This window comes from Dinoponera quadriceps, unplaced genomic scaffold (genome assembly GCF_001313825.1).
Source record: "Dinoponera quadriceps isolate SergipeBrazil2010 unplaced genomic scaffold, ASM131382v1 scaffold3, whole genome shotgun sequence".
In the NCBI taxonomy this organism is placed as follows: domain Eukaryota; kingdom Metazoa; phylum Arthropoda; class Insecta; order Hymenoptera; family Formicidae; genus Dinoponera; species Dinoponera quadriceps.
Genome location: NW_014554293.1, coordinates 998,305 through 1,019,142, shown reverse-complemented (window position 1 = coordinate 1,019,142; position 20,838 = coordinate 998,305). Strand labels below are relative to the sequence as shown.

The 20,838-nt window shown below is 40.3% G+C and overlaps 1 protein-coding gene across 1 annotated transcript in view; it reads right to left on the bottom strand.

Annotated features, from left to right (window-relative positions):
• The window catches only part of LOC106743322 (acetylcholine receptor subunit alpha-like 1), a 149,692-nt gene that overhangs the window by 73,627 nt on the left and 55,227 nt on the right, over positions 1–20,838 (bottom strand). The window contains exon 2 of the mRNA XM_014617053.1: positions 13,585–13,860. Within this exon, the coding sequence (XP_014472539.1) occupies positions 13,585–13,842 (258 nt within the window). The 5' untranslated portion in view covers positions 13,843–13,860. The remainder of the gene's footprint in view (positions 1–13,584; positions 13,861–20,838) is intronic.

Sequence of the window (20,838 nt, the reverse complement as noted above, 5' to 3'; positions counted from 1 at the left end):
GCATCCGCAGCGCCCAAAAGGTTAAACTGGTCTCTCGACTGTAATCTTGCCATCGCTCGAAAGCCTCGCTCACCCTTTGTCACTAGCGATCTAATTGATAGGGCCATCCCGTGGACGTCGATAAGAATTTATCGATACAGAATAGACACTCTGGTATGCCCGATATTACTTAATAAAATGTCAATCCCAAATGACACTTGGTTCGCGTGCGCTCGCGCACGAGGCGTATGGACAAGAAGTGAGTTGAAATATACCATATGTACATATATAATACATATACATATATATTACCTAGGAAATATCAATCTGCCGAGCTTCTCCGGCTGAAAATGACAGCATCCCGGACCCATTTAAACTATAACGTATAGTTACAAAACGCCACGGCGATCATCAATGACAGCTCTCCGATATATCACGGCATGACAACGATCCGCGGGCGAGTCGCAGGCATATCGGTAACAAATCGGTGCGTCGTTGGCAGCGCGCGGACGAATGGAGACGAGATTCAGCGGAACAAGTAATCGCTTTCCTGCGCCTTGTTACAGACCACCTGGGGTAATTAAATTTACCATGGCCCTAACGGGCCGCGGATGTTCAGCGCGAAATTGCCGCGCACGCGCGCCATTTACTCGCTCGCTCGCGTACGCACGTTTGCTCATCTCCCCGAAATCTTCGCGACGACCCGAGGCGAAATTTGGATGCTACTTTGACGCTTTTAAGAAAGTTATATCGTAGAGTGCCGGGTCTTCGGTGGCAACATTAAGCAGTCTCTTCATAAGTTTTATTATTTATTGAAAAAAAAATATTTTCCTATATAACTTTATCTGACTAAGTAATGAAAGATAATTTCAAGCGAAACTAAGAGAAATATACGCACGATGTTAAAACGTATAAGACTAATAAAAACTTACTTTGATGATATTATACTCTTATTAACCTCTCTCTTGGACTTTTAATTCTACACGGAAAAAAAGTTTAATTGAATTTATCTGATAATGCACGAACCAAACGCGTTTTGGTTGAAAGAAATAGAATTTCTGGGCCAGATTCGGTTCTTATAACCAGATATTCTGTTTCCTTGAACGAAAACACGTTTGATTTGTTCAATGTCAGATAAATTTAACCAAACTTTTTTTCTGTTTACAAATTTAATTTTAATACTACCTTGAAGCTACAAGTATAAGTGCTCTCTATATGTCGATCATTAAATTCATGTAAGTATTTAAAACAACCTAAAATAACGGGAATGGAACTTCACAGGCTTTGCCGCGATTAAGACATTGTCATGGTCAAAATAGGTCAAAATAGTATAAACTATATCGTTAGAATTGAATCTATTTTGATTCTTCCTTTACCTTCTCTACATTAAGAGAAAAATATTTGGTATTTGTAACTATAACATACTATAACTATACACTATAGCAAGAACTTACAGTCGAGAGAATCATTTTTCTAGTAAGTGCCACCATAGTGTCAGTGATGATAACTTTGGACGCATATTGCTACTATTATTTTGTGGTCAAGACCGAACAAAAAAAGGATAGTTGAGGTCGAAAATAACTATAATTTCTCTCAGTGTACTGTGTTGCAGAATTAAAGGTATAACATAGGATCAAAATCTCGACTCAGGGAGGCATAGACGATTTTACGCGAGCGAGCACGCGCGGCCTGCTTTAAACCCCATTCGGCCAGCGGCGTAGCCGCATAGCTGCTCCGGAATTACAGGAACGGACGATCTCGCGTTACGTGACCGCCGTCCGACAAGGCGCTTTTCAATTTTCACGACCGCGCGCCTCCAGCCGTGTACGCGCTCCTGCGATCGTTAGCTCCGCCGGTCGTTTGCATTCGCGGACAAGCATCGCGCGATTTTACGTGCCAGTTAGCGCGCTGCGGGACATAAATTGGCTTTCATCCTTAAATGCGAGGCCGCCGCAGCGCGTCGCGATGCTGTAATAAACAGTTTGATCTCGCCGCCGCTTCTCGCCCGGTATCGCCATCCTATCCGATTCGCGGCTCTACGGGCGTTGCTGCACGTGCACGCGCGCTCTTGCCGGCCACATACGCGGATATTGCATCACGCATATGCGACTATTAAGGGGGTTGAAATGGGTTTGATAAGAATTCGATAAAATTTGCATTACGTGCACTGAGGGAAAAATACCTGGTATTTGAAACTATAATCATCATATTAAAAGAATTATAGTTAGGAGAATGTGAGTAAATGTTATTAAATATTACTATAGTGCTAGTAAATGTTACTATAGTGATAATAACTTTGCATAAACGTTGTTAATATTATTTTTGTGGTTAAAACCGTGAAAAGGGTATAGTTGAGGCCGAAAATAACAGTAATTTCTATTAATGTACATTAAGGAAAGAATTTGGTAACAATCGCCAAGATTTGATTAAGTAGTTTCAACTAATTTCTGTTTGATTATTACAACTAAATCATTTAGTATCGTATACTGTACTGTAGTACCATATACTATATATAATATATAGTACTAAATGATTTGGTTGCAATAAAAAAATAGTTTAGTTACAACTATTTAACTAAATCTTCGAAATTGTTATGAAATCGTTTTTTCAATGTATACATTGAAATATTGCTGATTGCTAACAAGCTAACTGCTCATGCAATTAAAAAAAAAAGATTGAGATGAAATATTTGCAAAAAAAGTTGATACTTTTCATATATTTTCCTTGAGATTAGCATGCTATTTTTAATTTCTAGTTTTAATATTTTCTAAGTTAAAAATAAGATTTTGATGAAAAACTATTATAATATTCAAGACTAACATGCAGGCACTATACACAAATTTCTGAATTATTGACCGTTTTGTTTTGAGAATAGGTAGCGACATAAAATTCATAACATAAAATATTCGAAATACACGTACGTGTGCACACATTTAAACACTTACATGTCTCTTTCTATTATCTGTACATCTGTATTGAAACAACTGATATATAAATATAACATTAATAAGAAAATAAAGGATAATATTTTCGTATTTATACAATATTGTAAAATATTGTGTATATATATTTCAACTCTGCTTCCAATCAACATTTATTATTTACACAGAAACAGTCTTAAATCAATTATAAATATTCTCATATATAAGCAAGAATATTATACTTAGGAACGTAATTTTGTTTGATAAATACTAAATTTCTGAACCTCCTTGATGCGCTTAAAAATACGACACTAAACCTTACGACTCCCTTAATAAAAGTGGATGCGAATCGTTCCTCAAATCAACATTACGTTCTCGATGCTGGGGAAGGAGGAGTCGAAGAGACTGGATTTCGACAAGGTAAGACGAGCATCGCGTAAAGCGTAGAAATTTTATTATACATTATATCGTTCGTTGTACGTAGTACTCCAAAAAAATAAGCGGAGCGTCGCTCAAATAAGCAATCTTGAGATTAATTCTGAGATGAATTTCTCTCGAAGATATTTTTGGCCGGTCCCGAACACGACCCGGGCTTTAGCCGGCTTCTATCAGCGATTTACCTATTCTTGCGAGTAGAGGCTACGTACCGTAACGCAAATTTTAATGCAATATGACGTGACAAGAAGTAAAGTGGATTTCCTGCTATATAAACTAGTGACGTAAGACGCGGCAAAGCCTGAGAAGTTCCTAATTTCATTATTAGAAAATAGGACGTGCAGCCCATATAAGGAACTTGTCTATCAAGCGAGGATTTTTAACGTGTCCGTCCTACGAAATGTTACGCGCGCCTTAATATAATAAGATAACCACCCTACTCGCTATTAATAATTTAACCGGAAAGAATTCTCTCTCCTCTTCTCACGGAACTATCGATAAATTTAGAATACGCCGTTCGAGAAATACGATCCTGCCTCTGTGAAATCTGTCGATCCATGCGACACGACCCCTCTCACCGCCCCTTCCGATTCGATCTTTCGTCTTCGCGCACCCTTCTACCGCCGGGACTATCGGGGTTATCGAGCTTCAGCTATTTCGATTAAATGCGTTCGGCGGACAAACCGAATCCCTAGAAGTTTAAAGCCGAGCTGCCAGTATTATTAACGCGACGGAATGTGTGCCGCTACAGAGAACTCAATTACCAATAGTATCAAACCTCGCGCTATTATATGATCATCAATCATGTCGTCATCAATTTCAAATACACACGTATACTGGAGGAAGGGGGGAGGAATGTCATTTAAAAGCTATTATTCAACGTAACACCCGGCCGATACTACGCGACGAAAAGCATGAACTTTAATGCCGCTATTATGACACGTGATCATTGACCAAAGTCAAATACGGCGATATAGAAAATGTATCGATATCAGATATCGAGAATTTCTCATATGCACGTCTCTCAAAATCGACGGAGAGTGAATTGAAATTTTGGCTTTACATTGGCACTGCGAGTTTCCTCAATGAAGAATCAATAAAGAGTCTCGGGATATAATATTGTACAGGCTATTTTCCTACTTTAATGTTTCAAATATTTACTTATTATAACCTCTCTACGTTGAGTCCAGGGCACGTATCATGGATTCATTTGAAATTGATTCCGATCGGAATCGCTAAATTATTCTCTATAAGATATAAAAAAATCTAGGGAATAACTAAAAAATTCCGATCGGAATCGATTCCGAACAAATCCATAATATGTACCCTGAAGAAATGTTTGATACAGAATTATATAATGTTACCTCAGTATTCTTGCATTTAATCTGGATTTTTAATTCAATTATTAATTTCCGTCAGCGATGTATTAATTTATACAACTTACTCAACTCAGCGATGTATTAATTAATTTATACAACATATTAATTAATTTATACAACTTACTCAACTACGAAGGAAGTATGTGAGCTAAGTAAATATTAAATAATATAATAAAGATTAATATATGTAAGTAGATAAAAAAAGCAACAATTTTTATTCTTGTTGTTATTTTATTCTTATCTTTTTATAATCCCGGTTTTTCTTCTGATATTTGAAGTTTTAAGGGAATTTAAAGCTCTTAAAAAAGTTGATAGAAAAGGAAGTCATAAAGACAACAGTTATATGTCCAAGAATGCCGTTACTAATAGATTTCAAATTGAATTCTCCACATGATAACAAGGGAAAACAGAAATGAAAAGAAAGCGTTAATAAATGTAAACACGATTGCAAAATCGTGGCTCAAAGAGTATTATTAGACATAAAAAACAGTTTTTACAAAATTTATGTTACATTCTAAAGCCGATATTCACAGTTGTAATTATGATCTTTGATTGAAAACATTAATAGCAGATTCGTATGGACCGTTATTTTGCGGCTGATTTGCAGGTTTGTGGGTCAATGTTTCTTGTATGAAATAATAAAAATAATAAATATAAATAAAGAGAGAGAAAAGAGAGAGAGAGGCTAATGAATAATCGGAGATTTATGAAGCTATAACAATTTGTCAAATGATGACACATTATGAATGCCGGCCTAAATTTCGACTCGGGAATCTCTTTTTTTCTCAGTAAGTTCGTCAAATGTCCATTAACATCGAGAATCTATATAATAAATGACTCGACACACCTGGAATTATTTGATGTATCGCTAGCCCCGTTGCGACGTCCTGCATAATCCATCCTGATTTCCCGACATTCTGGTTACTTCGCCTTGTGGCACTGACATTGACACTGACATTGACACTGGCACTGACACTCGCATCGATACGATTCGACTACGGATAAGCGCGTTAAATAACGCAATACCGACAAGAATCCGATTAAATTCTCCAAAAGGGCCGACAAAAAATATTAACCCTAATCATGCACAGTAGAATTATTATAGGTCCAACCGACTCATGTTTTCATCGCGTTTTTCTTTATACCTTCAATCAAATAAAATATTTTGGTGAATTGCCATTATTCTTTCACATAATTCTATTATACAGGCTTCAAAGTAAATTCATGATTTTTTTACAGATTTTTATTAGCACATTTACAAACTTTAAATATGCAAGGACACAAATGACTCCAGTGTACCAGATTAAGATACCAAAAGGGCATGTATTAGGGTTCATTATTCGGTGAAAATGATAAATAACGTACCGATACATGTATTTTGCATTTATACGGTTCGTTTGTCGGCTCAAAACATAATATAAAACTCGGAAAAGTATGCGAAAATAGTCTGACAACCTCGAAGGCCCAGAATGTTTTGAGAGTGTTGATTGTTGTGACTCGCGACGGCCGTCGCGTACTTTTCCGTCGCCGAATGTCAGATAACATTTGCGCAAAATGTTTCGTCGGCTCTTGAAATATCTAATCGAGCTTTTATCAGCACATCATTAATTAACGTGCACTTCTCCGATCGAATCGTATCTATGCGAGTGTCAACGCCACGAGCTAGTATCCGGAGTGGCATGACGGTGCAGCCAGGAGCGCGATGTTGAATAGGGAAGCCAAGACGGAGGATGTGCAGGCGGCGATACATCATATATATTTCCAGATGTATGGATCTACGTATACAGTTCCAACGCGCCAATAAAGAAATTAATAATAGAGAAATTACGAAGGAATAAAATCGGCTGCTTTATTTGTCCATTAATTACATGCTCTCGTTAATCTTTATTAGATTATTCAATACTTGCTTATATCGCACATATTTTATCTGCAGTTGAATAAATTATACAATCGATCCATTGTTTGCTGAAATTAAAAATAAGGATTAAATGCAGGTGAAATATTGAGGTAATCTAATAAGGTTAAATAATTCTAAAATAAGTCCTCTTTTAAGGACAATTCAACATGGAGAAAATGGTGTTTAATAATTTGTAACATCAAAGTGGGGCTTTTATAATGTGTCGCGCTTTGACGATAAAAATATGGACTGCCAGTAATTTATTCTTTCCACTCATCGCTATGCTAAGAAATATATCCAATAATAATAAATGAATCAGCAATTTTAGTTCTCATATTCCCCAATTGATCAATGGTGTTGCGACATATCTTGACTATCAATTTTAAATTACGGGCAGTCTATATTTCTATATTTGAAGGTGCCACGAGATTCCCCATTGATACTTCATGATCGGTAGAATTTTTGAAGTTAAGATGGGAGCAAAATTCCGACTAGGGAACGTACAGGATGCCTTTTCTTGGAAAACTTAGAGTTATTATTTTTTCATGCCCATTTCTCGTCGTTTCCAGGATATCGTATATTTTAACGCGACGTCACCGCGAATTGCGACGAACGTATCTCTCCGCGGCGATAAAACGCGTATAACGAAAATAGTTCGAACTCGGTGACGGCTGTCGATTTAGTCGCGTCCAACGCAAAAACGCGGTATTGTGAGCATCCGCTCGGTCGGAAAGCGTTCGCAGGAACAGCGAGCTTAATTATTAGAATTATGAGAGAGAAGGGATCAGTGGCCTGTGAAAATTAAGGGAAATTTAATTGCCGGAGGCTGTCGGTGAAAATGAAGGAGAAAACGATTACTCGCCGAGGCGGACATTCATACACGCAGTTGCGTGTCGAATGCCGCATATGTTCGGGATACGCGCGCATACTGTTTCAGCAATTATATTCGCGATATTCGCGTGTAATCGCCGGAACGTATTTGCAAAACAACGCGACGAATTCCGCGAGAGAATTTGTTTCGCCATCCGGGCGGAATTTTGAACAGATTCGCGATATATTTCCTGCGAACATTCGCGGCAGGCATGATATTCGTGCGTGATCCGCGAGTAGACGTAACGAAACGATGAGAATGAAGAGAGATCAATCTTTCAACACGCACTGTCTTGTCTAACGACCTCAAACTATACGGCGGTTTTAGCGATTACCCGCGTGATCCGCGCGCAATTAAATGCGCCCGGTACAGAAAAGGCCGAATATCCTAGAAAATGGACTAACCAATTTTCATTGTCCCGGATAACCGCGGGAAACGGGACGAGTCGGCGGCTCTCACTCGCGGTGAGAGACGATCCTTTTTTCCCCCGAGCCGGCCCCGGCGACCAAGTTTCACTGTGGTAGTTACAGCAATTGGAAACCGAACCGATGGCCTGCGAAAACCATAGGAGACTTAATTACTCCGGCGGTGGCCGGAAACAAGGGCGAAAACGATTATTCTCCGGGATCAATGATCCCGCCGTTCAAGTCATCAATTTCACGGGCGCGCGCGAAGCGCCCGAGCGCATACGGCGCGACACGGTAATCGAAAATGTATCGACCTCGAACGTTTGGCCCGCAGGAAAATGGATTTATCCGTACATGTAAATGGAATGTTCAATCTCGCTCGGTGCACAGGCAATCTGTTGGGAAGATTATTTAACACATGTGTGTGGAACTTTCGAGCCGCCTATCTCCGGCGGACGAGCAGGTGAATAATGAAAGGGCACACTCGAGAACGTGTCGGGCTCAGAAAAAGAAGGAAACGGAGAAAGAGGAGAGAGAAAGAGAGAAAAAGAGAGAGAGAGAGAGAGAGAGAGGGAGAGAGGGAGCAATTTGCAAGCTCGATTTAATCGTGGTAATCGATGGGTCAACATCAACGTGCAATTTAATAACATGCAAATTCACCGTTTCTTCGGGCGTTATCGCGCAGGCGAGGCTCTCCGCGCGCAAGATGAATCGGCGAAATATCGAATCATTAATAAGAATGTTTCTCTTCGGCGATGTCTCGATCTTAACGAGCAAAAACGCGCCTTCGTTATTGCGAGAGCGCTATAGCGTCGCTCGGTAACGAAGAGGCAACGTGATCCGTGTAATTCAACCTTAAGGAACAACCTCAGCCCTGATGTTCTCCAGACGATGAGATTTATTTCGCCGCACGGCGGCCAAAGAGAGAAGCTCGTGGGAAGCGAATTTGTAATCTCTGATTACTCTGGTAAAGCGAGTCGCCTTAATTGACAGTCGTGAAATAGAACGCGAGCGCGAAAGAAGACGCGGCCGGTACCCCCGCTCATTCTCGCTCGGCTGATTCACTTAAAACGCTAATCAACGGCTATTCAAAAATATATATAAGTAACGTCCGTCCCAAACGAACGACGGCGAAATCTTTCCCCGCCGAACGATAATACGTAAAACGGTGGAAAGTCGAGTTTGCGACGGAAGAAAAGATTTTCCGTGCACGGCGGGGGAGGGAGGGCAAAGAAGCCTCGACGGGGCGAAAACAAGCGGGAGCTACTAACGAGAGTAATGATCGCGAGCAATCGATAATCGCCACTCGTGATAAATCCCTCGTTCGAGCGGGATGTGCTCGAGAAAAAGTGCGCGCGCGGAATTTCAGAACGACGGCAACGACAAACGTGCGTTCCAGTTTCCATCGAAACGTTCCATCGGAGCCAGCTGTTTAATTGGAAGAAATGAAAAGCTAATGCCGAAGGGCTGTAAGGGCGTGAGTTCACGGCACCGCAAATAAACCCTCATCTCCGACGCCGTGAACTGAAAATACAGTGTCCGCCCTCGTGTCGTTCTTCCTGTGCACTCACTCTCGCCCATTTGCGGCGCAATCATCTGTATCCCACTTCAATTACAGCTGTCGTTAAGTGTGCTCGCGTGTGTGCTCGATAGCCGCGGAATTTATGAATTAGCAGATCCCTCAATCGCGTCTCCGTATTCTCGTCGAATAATTTTGACAATTAGCTATTGTGCGATAGAAATGATCTTGTCGTAACAATTAGAAAGATATAAACATGCGAGAAAAAGTAAAAAAAAAAATTATAAAAAATTACCTAGAAAATACTAATAAGAAAATTTATAAATTAACAGAGACCTCTCAATTGTCTCGATTACCGTGATTTTTAAAAAGATATTAACAGGAAATGAAATATAAAAGAAATTGTAGAAAATTATCTAAAAAATATTAGTGAGGAAATTTAAGAATTAAAAAACTTCTTGATCGCTTCCGGCTCGCAAACATTTTTGTTGAACAATTTTGGCAAATGGATGATGCACGATGGAAACGACCCTATCGTGACTCTTGGAAAGGAATAAACAGGAGACAAAACGTAAAGGAAAATGAAAAGAAAACGGCTTGGAAAATACCAATAAGAAGCAAACACGGCAAGAGAAGAGGAGAAGAAGAGAACGGCGCACGGATGTGATACACGTTCGCTCTTTTGTCTCAGAGTCATAAAACGTCGATCGTCCTTAACTCGCAGATATTGATTTCATAACGGCGGTTTATCCGCGTTCTCCGCGCGTATCCGTAACGCGCAGCGATCGAAGCGTAATTCACCGTCGCCGAATAAAAAGCTCTCGAGCTCGCGCGGCCCCCGCGATTCCTCACGTTCCACACAACAGGGAAAATCCTTTCGCAATAAAGGAAAGAAGCCCGCGTGATTTCGAGCTGCAGCCACCCGCAGAAGTAAAAGTCAATCTCGCTGTCTGCCGCCGCTGCCGCTCGTAAATCCCAGTAGAATCGAAGTGAGGGCGCGCGCGGGAGGACGAGGAGGAGGATAGTTGGCGGGAAAGAGGGCGGGAGAGTTGTTCCGTGGAGAACAACCGCGATTCCAAGGAGGTGATTCCTTTGAAAAGGAGGCCGTGTAAATAATGGCCGAACACTCGGTGGCGCGGGGAATCAGTCGTCTTATGAGCCCGCCGGGACGTCGTTCCTCCGCGACCGATCTCGCTACTTTGAACTTCGAGCCGTTAGCGTTAGCGTATTCACGCTATCGTTCCTGCGAAATTTCGCTCGGGATCATCCGCGCTCTCAAACGAGTCGATTCGCACTTCTCGACCGACTCGGAGTCAGCCTCGTTAAATCGTTGGTATTAGATGTAGAGAAGCATTATCGAGAAAATCGATTTGATTGGCTATCTGAATCACATGATCTAGGCGGCGTTTTGTTAGCGGCTACGACTAAAAGCATATATTATGATATACCGGTAAATTATATTATGATAATTTTATTATATCATGATTAAATCAAACTCTTTTTTGATATGCCGAGATATAATGAAAACCTACACTACATACATTTTGTACTTTTGTTAAAACCGGGCCTTATTAAATTTATGTTAAATTTTTAACATACTCATATGTTAATTTTACCTTGTATTTATATTATCTCAATATTTTGTATTGAATCAATATTCAACATATATAAGTATTATAATAACACATTTTATACTTCTCAATATCGATTAACTATATTATGAATATTAATTTTGTATTCATTTTTGACGTAATTTTGCTTTTCGACATATTCACTTTGTGTTAAATTAACACAACAACTTGTAAGGATCGTTTGGGACATGTGAATGTTTGGGATATGTTAAATTTAACACAAAATTTTTTACCGTGTGGCTTTGCACGAAAGCAATTGTTTATTATATTTAAATAAAATTTAGAAGGATTTAGGTAAATATGTTATTAGTTACCGAATAAATATTTTTTTATCTTTTATATATTTTTTTCTCTCAATGTACAAATTATAGAAAACATATTTTTACTTGGACTAAATATAAAAGTTAACCTTTCGACAGTTAATATTTCTTCTTTACTCGTCGCTTGTTCCAAGTATTTATGCGAATAAGATAACGACGTTCAATGTATCAAACCCAATAACGCATCTCTATTTTTTATTTAGGGCTCCAATCGGTATTTGATATCGCGTTTCACATCGTTTTGGCCACAGCAACGCGATCAAGCCCGGGACTCGTTATTTCTCGCGTTATCTTCACCGGTAATCCGACGATTGGGCCGTGGCCGATTGTTTCATAAATTCTATGGACGTGTGCGCGCGTGAAACGAATTCGAGTTCGCATGCTCTACCATCGCGGTAATTACTATTTACATTCCCTCGCCATGGGGATTTGCAGTCAGTGAAAAGTTATGCGCTTTACGCGTGGCTGGCGTTCAGTTTTGAGCGGATCATAAACATTGTAGTCAAGCAACCCGTTATAAGCCGAATGGACAATTTCCTGCTCCCCGTGTCCGGCGATTATTATATGCCCGCGTCGCGGGAGAAAAAGTTACGGGCGCGGGTGCGCGGAACTGCACGCCGGCTTCCTCGTTTGAAATTGTCGCCGGCCAGCGAAAGCGGCTGGTAAAGCTGCTAAAATTCGCCGCGACTCTGCCTCGTATGATAACGCAAAATTACGGAATTAACTGCTCCGACTGTCGATAGACGGCTCCGAAAGCTCGCGCGCTCGCGTCGCCGCATCTCGCGACGTGGCCGGCATCGATAACGCGCGCGTTCTCCCTCTCTGTCGTAATTACATGAGACTCGTATAAACGTCGATCTACCGCATCGATAATGCGCGACGGTGGTGCGGGGGTTAGCCGATAACAAATTAATTATGGTAGGGGATAGAAGCGCGTATTAGTCGATAGAGATCCATGATCGAGGCAATTACTGCCGAAATTCGCGTCGAGTCGCGAGCATGTAACTCGAATGTAATAACCGGCGAGACAATGCGGAGAAGGGAGACAATCACCGTAATTCTAACACATCGATCGACCGGCCCCGCGTGTGCCCTGGTCGCGCGCGCCTGCATGCGTACGTGTGTATACGGCGTGTACCCGCACGTACACACGCGCGTATGTACGGATGTTTAGTTTCGAACCGGCCTCGTTGAGACACGATTGATTACTGACGATCAGATTATGGCAATTAATAGCTCGAGTGCCATGGATCCCTTCGCTTGTAAATTAGTTCCGTTTCCGGCAGAGGAACTCCCGGAATTCAACTTATCACCGCAAGTACGTGGACGCCCGGTTATCGGTCGTCTAACTACGTAATCCATATTCCACGCGAACGCGCGGGCACACACACACACACACACGCGCGAATATATACATAGGCACACGTTGGAAACGAATGTCGGTCGTCCAGATACGTGCATACGCGCATATCGTCACACATGAACGAAAACGCCGCAGCGTATATTGAATCCTGAGACGCGAAATTGCCGGCGCTGCTCGTGGCCTCAAGATAATTGACGCGTTTATTTTGCATGGCATATCCGAACTTCATTATGTGTTGCCAACTCACGTAACGCGCGCGAGCGTTTGTTTGCTGCGGCTGCGTTTAAAATAATTCTGATAAGCTCACTTAACAATTAGCGATGTTTAATCGTGCGAATTAAGCGTTAACCCAATCAGTCGCGAAATACGCTCCGCCCTTTGAGCGTGTATCGTTCATTGGAACGCTGCGCAATTTCAACATGAAATTGAAATCGTCCTCGCGGTAATAATCGCCATTATTATTATTATTATTATTATTATCATCATTATCATCATCATCACATCGTCAGGCCGGAGAAAAAGACGGTAAATGGCTATGTATGAAATACAAACGACGGAGGAGAGTTAACTGAATTTCGCGCGCCCGGGAGGACCATAGATCGCTCAATCTCAGGAGTTACAAATGAAAAGTTTTGTTTGCGAAGTGGCGCGTATCTCACCGGGAAAAATATCGCCGAACGTATATCATTTCATCTAGCCCGAGAGCCAATCGATGAAACACGTCGGGCTATTTCACGAGCGAACACTCTTGCTCCACACTGGGAGGAGGGGAGAGGGCGCAAAACCCCCGTCGTCCATACATATAGGCTATATAAATGCTATTCATGCGGCAGGATAATGGGTTAAGTGGAGGTCTACTCACAACGTCGATGAGCTGGGAGAGGCGTAGTCCCATTTTGACAGTGAGGCGATCGCTGTTGTTGCCAACGGGGCGGATGAGGCGGTTGTAGTTCGACAGCAGGTCATCGTAGAGACGCTTCGCTTCCGGATTGGCCGAGGCGCCCGGAAACGAGGCAACGAGACAGGATATAGCCGCCGCCATCGCCAGCAATCCGCCCAACCTGGACCACCATCGCCACCAGCCTTTCCCACCGTCGTTCGTCCAAGCATCCCTAAGCATCGTACGCCTTGTCCACCCCTTTAACAATAAATTACACGTTCTCCTTGTAATGCATGTCTCGTGCCGCCGACAGCAATGGCCGGTCGGGTCTTCATCACCTTCAAGTCGCCCCGAACGTTCCCCGACCAGCACGAAAGTTCGAGTCGTGTCTCGAATATTAGTCGTGACCGAAAGTCGTATATCTTAAGTGTCTCGAGCTTATTACTGGCTGCCAAACCAGTGCCAATATGGATAATCAGTATTTCAATTAACAACTTTTTACATAATCTCGAATATTAGATGGGGAGAGATCGCTTATATTCTTTGCCACATGCATGGTACTTGGTGAAAATGTGTCATACTAGTGGCTAAAGTTAAATTTATTGAAAAGGAAATTTTACAACGAAACAAGAAAAATAATCGACGTGCTATAGAATTTGAACGTGAAGCAAACTCAAAAAAAACTATCAAAAACTTAACAGCACGATATTTACCAAATGTTGTGCTGGTGGCAAATTATATTGCATTTTTATATTTCTATCAGGTACTATATAGAACTATGTGCTACTGTAACTCTCTCTTTCTCTCTCAATGTTTTTTTATAAATTACTAAAAAGTCGCGCCAAAGTTTCACGTGGGTTCCTCGACTTTTCTCGCGCGGGAGAATTCATCTCGTTATCGAGCTACTAAGCTAACACATAAGAGATGACAAATCCAAGAAAACATTAGCGAGAATAATTTGCAGTCGAGTGAAAAATTTCCTCAAAGCGAAAACTTTTGTCCCGATAATTCGAAAAACGGCCGTTTGCCATAAAATCTTGGGAAGCTCAGAGAAAGAAATTTTTTACGAAGTAGTATAACAAGAGAACACGAATCGTCACTCGCAAAACTCACAGTAAATTCTAAATTTCGACTCGGGCAGTGAGTGCATTCGATCGCGAGCAATAGAGTAAACGGTTATAAGCGGCGAATTTTACGATCGCGTCATACCCAAAGTGAAAAAAGATCGTATCGGCGGAGAAATCAGACACATTTTCAGGGAACGCTTTTACGAGAGAATATAAATCTTATCCGAAGCAAGAAATGAAACGACTTCGCAGTTAGCCCGCTTCCTAGTTTCGCGTTTCTGTGTGTTGCGTTGGAAAATTAGGAAAATACGGAAAATCCACGAGCGCCTGCCTGAGATTCCGATCGATCGTCCTGATGCAGGTTGATCATAAACCGGGTTATTCGGGGAAAATCACAAACTGTTACGCGGAAGAAAGATGAAACACCCGTAAAATAAAATCGTAATTTTCCTCCAGTACATCTACTGGCGAACTATTTGTTTATCGATATTTCTTTGTTCCGACGTTGCGACTAATGTTTTCTTTTTCTCTTTGTCTTTGTCTCCTCATCGATCTCGTCGAAATCAGTCATCGAGTCATTATCTCACGCATCGGCTCAGTTTACTTGGTTGTCCATGCTATTTTTAACTTACGATTGATTTCAGATACCCATGCATAATGTATGAGTCCGTCACAGAGCTTGAAGCTAAGGTCGCGCTGCGAAGTCTGAGCCGGATGATGGATTGTCTAAATTAGCATTTAATGAACAATTCCTGTGTCTGTGCGATATCAGATATGTCGTGACGTCGTTGTAACGTCTCGTGATTACAATTACGAATATATAGTAAACAATTTTGTGTCGAAACATTAACATTTTCTTGTGTTACTAACTTTTAATTATTACTTCAATGTAAAATTAACATAGAGCTGATATCTTACCATTTCGTGACGTTTTCATGTGTTACATTTATGTCAATTTAGTAACATAGCATTTTTTGTGTATCACTTAAAAATGAAATATTTTTTAGAATTTTCTTAACGCAATTGCTTAATTAATTTTACATATTGCGTTTACCTCAACATTTTGCGTTAAATCGATATAAATCGATGTATAAATATAACACATTTTATACTTCAGTGTTGATTAACAAAGATATTAAATCTTACTAAACATTATTAGTAACATTTTATTAATATCAATTTTAATAATTTCATTAATATCAAATGTTACTATATTACGAATAAAATTTAAGTCAAAATAATTAATATGTGTTACAAAAATATATAAATGTCAATACATGAACATTCTCAACTTATAAGCAAGTAACACATAACGAATGAGTAATTTCGATTTAAAATTTAGAATGGACTTTCTGCGACGTATAAAAAATGTTAAAATCAACAATTTGTTTTTGACGTGCACGTTCCCAAATAACGAAGCGCGATCGCGAAAGTATGAACGAGTCCAACGTTCGCGATAACTTTACGTCGCTCACAAAATTAGAAATCACTTCCGTGTCGAAAAAAAGTAAATTTATGGATCGATATTTAAAAAAAAAGGGGGGGGGGGAGATTAAAATGAAATTCCTCGCGTAATTACGAAACTCGGCTAAACATGCCTCCGAGAAAATTCGCAAATGCGATTGAATTAAATTAATATAATACGCTCTCGTATATCGAATTCAGTCCGGTCAATACAGACGTCAAAACAGAACAAACCAAATTATTCGCCGAGCTGCCAAACGCATTAAATTCGGGGCGATATTTAATTGCGAAACACGCGCGCGATAAATCACGTGCAATTGTTCTGCAACAGAAGGGTCCGATATAAGCGCACTATTCATTCGAATTCTCGCATCAAAGACAAAAACTTGTTGCTACGACCCGACACACTTTATGCACCATCCATATTTAAAGCGTTAACGAAAACGACGAAAATCAATCAATTGTGTTCCACTTAAATTTGTCCTGAGCCTTATTCGTGATGAAATTTTGATAAACGACGACTAAAATTTCACACTCGATCAAATAAAATCAGCGACATGGCGCGCATGTGTGTGTGTGAGAGAGACTTCCTTTTGTCATAAATCGCGACATGACGCTCGTCGATTCCTCGTAGATACCTGAACGTCAACTTTTTCCTTACGAGTCATCGTCCATCGTGAGACACGGCTCTGCTACTACTAGACGAAGTCATTTACCACCGCGGCGAGAAGCGTAACCGCCCATAAAGAGGACTCGAACGGCATTGTTGTGTCACACAGAGAAAGAGAGAGCGAGAGCGAGCAAGAGGAGAGAAGCTCTCGAGGAAGTTTTATCGCTTCTTTGCTGACCTACCTCGTCGCCATTATCAGCATAACCGTATGCCTAAAGGAACTACTTTGCCGTATTAGGGCAACTTCTCGCGCTCGGATGCCCCTCTTCTTAAATTAACGCGACAAAGAGTGCTCGAACGCGTCTTTAAAGCGAATTGTACCGAGCGTCTCGGTGGAGAAGAGATAGACGATCACGCGATAAGGCGATTTTATCGCCAATTTTTGTGTACGCATATCTTTTTCATTGTTATTCTCCGAATTCGCTGATTTTTCGTGTGAAATCTATCTCATTCGAAAAATAGACAGACGAGTCACTCGAATTTGAGTGATTGTTCATACCGAAAAAAAATTTTTGGTAAAAGTAAAAGTAATTATAATCAGGAGAACCATTTTTCTAGTAAATATTATTAAATAGTAAATTTTGTGTTAAATGTAACACATCTTATATGTCCCAAACATATCCACACAAATTTTTGTGTTAATTTAACATAAGATAAATATGTTGAAAAATAACACAAATATTACATCAAAAATTAATATACATAATATATTAATTGACATTAAGAGAGCAAGAAGTATGAAATATATTATTTTAACATTTACAAATATTGAATATCGACTCAACGCAAAATATATTGAAACAACATAAAAACAATATGTTAAATTAACATGCGGATATGTTAAAAATTTAACATAAAAATTGTAACAAGAATCAATTTTAACAAAACTGCAAAATGTTTTTACTGTGTATAGTGTCAATAATAATAACTTTACATGCATATTGCTATTCACTCATATTTAGTCGGAAAATCAACTCTAGGTTGAATGAAATACTACATACGATAGGAATTACGATTCCGAATGGTAGTATTTTCACTATTGCTTCGAGAGACTTTTCGCCAGATTTGGGTGAGATTTCAAGAATGTAAAGAATACGATCGCCGTAATTTTCTGCTGATATTTCTTTGCCAAAGGAGCCGATTTGAGATCGAACGGTCCAGCGACTTGAAGACGCGATATTTTAATCACCCCGAGAGGTCCACAGAATTCCCACGCGGCCGTTCACGTTCCGGTTGATGCCATTTGGACCTGCCCTCATTAACATTTGACCGAGAGCCCCGGGACACCGCCTCAACTATCCCTTGATATATACACGGTCTTGATCGGCGATAGTGGTATACCGTAACGGATGGTCAGTTTCGTTATACGATAAAAGGACAGGTCGATCGAGCAGCTTGTCCGACAGTGGTCGGACGTGGCTTGAGGAAGCGGATATAATGGAGCCAATAATGAGCTGTGACCACCGCATCCATCAATCCGGATCAAGCGGCTTTAATCACTCTTTTTCTCACACGTCCAACGAGCTGTTGAAAAACAATTGTACGATCTTGGCGCTGTAAAATATTTCCGGATTAAACGTACGAGCTCAACTGGATACTGGAACTCGTGCAACGTACGCAACAATGTCAACGAACACAAGAATTCGCAAACACGATCGCCTTCGATACTCCTTCCTATACTCTGCTACGTTCCCTCACGTTACAGTGACAAACCAGTTCACGGTAAAAAATAAAATGTTAATTTTAACATTTATCGTACGTTCCAGAAAGTCCACCCTAAATTTGGTTAATTAAAATAATATATTCGTCGTGTGCATTTAATTATTTGAGCGTCTTAATGCATTTAATTATTTGACATAAATACATTTCTTTCTACATTTGTATATGTTGCTTCAAATACGATATTAGAGTAACAAAAAATAGTTAGAAAATACGTTAAATAATACTTAAAGTAAAAAGTTAAACTTGTAAAAAATGTTGTTGGAATATATTTGTCTGTATATAATGTAAATAAAATAAATGTTACATTTCAACATAATTATGAAGAACATATTTTTCACGTTATATCAACATATAAAATTATTTTAATTTAGATTATTCATAATAGAAACATTTGGTTTTAATCAATTTGACTACTACAAATGTCAAAATTTATGATTATTTGAAGACTCACTTTCAGTTGAGTTAATGTTAAAATAACATTAAAAAATATTGATTTTCTAAAATAATTATATTAAAATAGCTCAAAATAATGTTTCATTTTTAAATGAAACACAAAAATGTTAAACTACTAAATTGATATAAATTTAATACAAGAAAACATTACGAAAATAACATACGAACTGTGTGTTAATTTGACATTAAAACATTAATCAACATGAAATTTCGCTGCAAGAAATGTCAAAAACACGATCGCTGTAATTTTCTGCTGATATATTTCTTTACCAAAAGAGCCGATTTCAGATCGAACGGCCCATTTGAAATTAAATACAAAAAAATTTTAAGAAAGATATTTAGACGAAAGACTTTTTACTGTATTTGGTTACATCAATCAAAAAAGGCAAACGCAATTTGGTTGACGGGAACAAAATTTCTGATTATAAGAATCAATTTTCCTTCTTATAATAGGAAATTTTCCTTGAGTGCATTTTTCGATTAATCAAACTGATTTCTTAGTGTATGTATCACGTTAGATATGCACATATCACCGAATAAATCACCGGTAAGAAGAATCGCCGTTTGTTTCCGCGATCGAGAAACTTTACGACGATGCTGCCGTGTGCTTTACGATTGTTGCTGTCGCCATTTTATACCGCGGCATACCGAGAAATATGGATCCCGCCGAAAAACGCCGGTGGCGTCTCCCGTTACTCTAACGCGAACTGTTATTTTAGTATCCGATGAAATATCGCTGATAATGGAAAGCGGGTATAAAGTGGAATAAGCGTCTTGAGGCAACTGCCTCGTTAAGATTTCACTTACATTTATAGCTGAACGTGGTCGACCAATTCTCCCACTGTCCCGTCGATGTAAGATAACACCGATCTCGTCGTCACGAAGACAAGAATCTCGACGGTCTCGCGATGGACGAGAGGGAACCACGCGTCGTAGCGCGACGAGTTTTTCGAGCGAGATTCATTCGGGGAATCTCTCGGCGAGTAACGACACGGACGACACCAGGAGTAGCACGATCGCGCGGCGAGGAGAACGGTCCTCGTTTCACATCGCTGCGTTCACTCGTTCGCGAGTTACAACCCTCCGACGTTTCGATCGCCGTTAGCGGTAACGCTGCGTGAACGTCGACGAGCCAAAATACCGACCGATCGCGCGACGCAGCTGCGCAGAACTGACTCGCGCGCGAGTGGGGTTAGCGACCGCTGCGCGCAGTCCCGGCGGATATTCAACTGACGGACGCGGAGTGGGGATAAGGCCGCGCGCAGTGGCTCGTTCGGCGGGCGTAAATAAACACAGGGTTGCGTGACGGAATGCGATCGCGTTAGAACCTGTTCTCGCTTCCGGGAAGTGTCCAGTGTGGCAGGTGGCCTTGACCTACTTTCGCCAAAGCGATCTAAGTGCGCGGCTCGATACGCGCATCGATAACTTTGGTTTTAGACGTCGTAGAGACATGGTCGAGAGTTCGTTGAAAAGGTGAGATTCTCGCGCGTCTGATCAACGTGCAACCATTATTCTTAGGAGAAAGGATTAATTAGTCAAATTCATAGTTTTAAAGGCTTGGAAAAAGATTCAGTTTTTTCCGCGATTTTTTTCGGTTTTCCTTCCCGAGCGAGAATTGAAAAAAGCGATCTTTTTAAAACTATAGTCGAATTGCGGATTAATCAGCGAGATCGTGAATTAATTAGTGAGATCACGGTTCGTACAATAGTCCATATTTTTGTTTCCATATGTCGAGTGACTTCGAGAAATTGCTTGGAAAAACAAGACTCCTGCACGTCTGACCAAAGTGCGGCCATTGGTCTTAGAATGGAAGATTAATTAGCAAAATCACGGTTCGATACAGTCGTCAATATAGTTGCT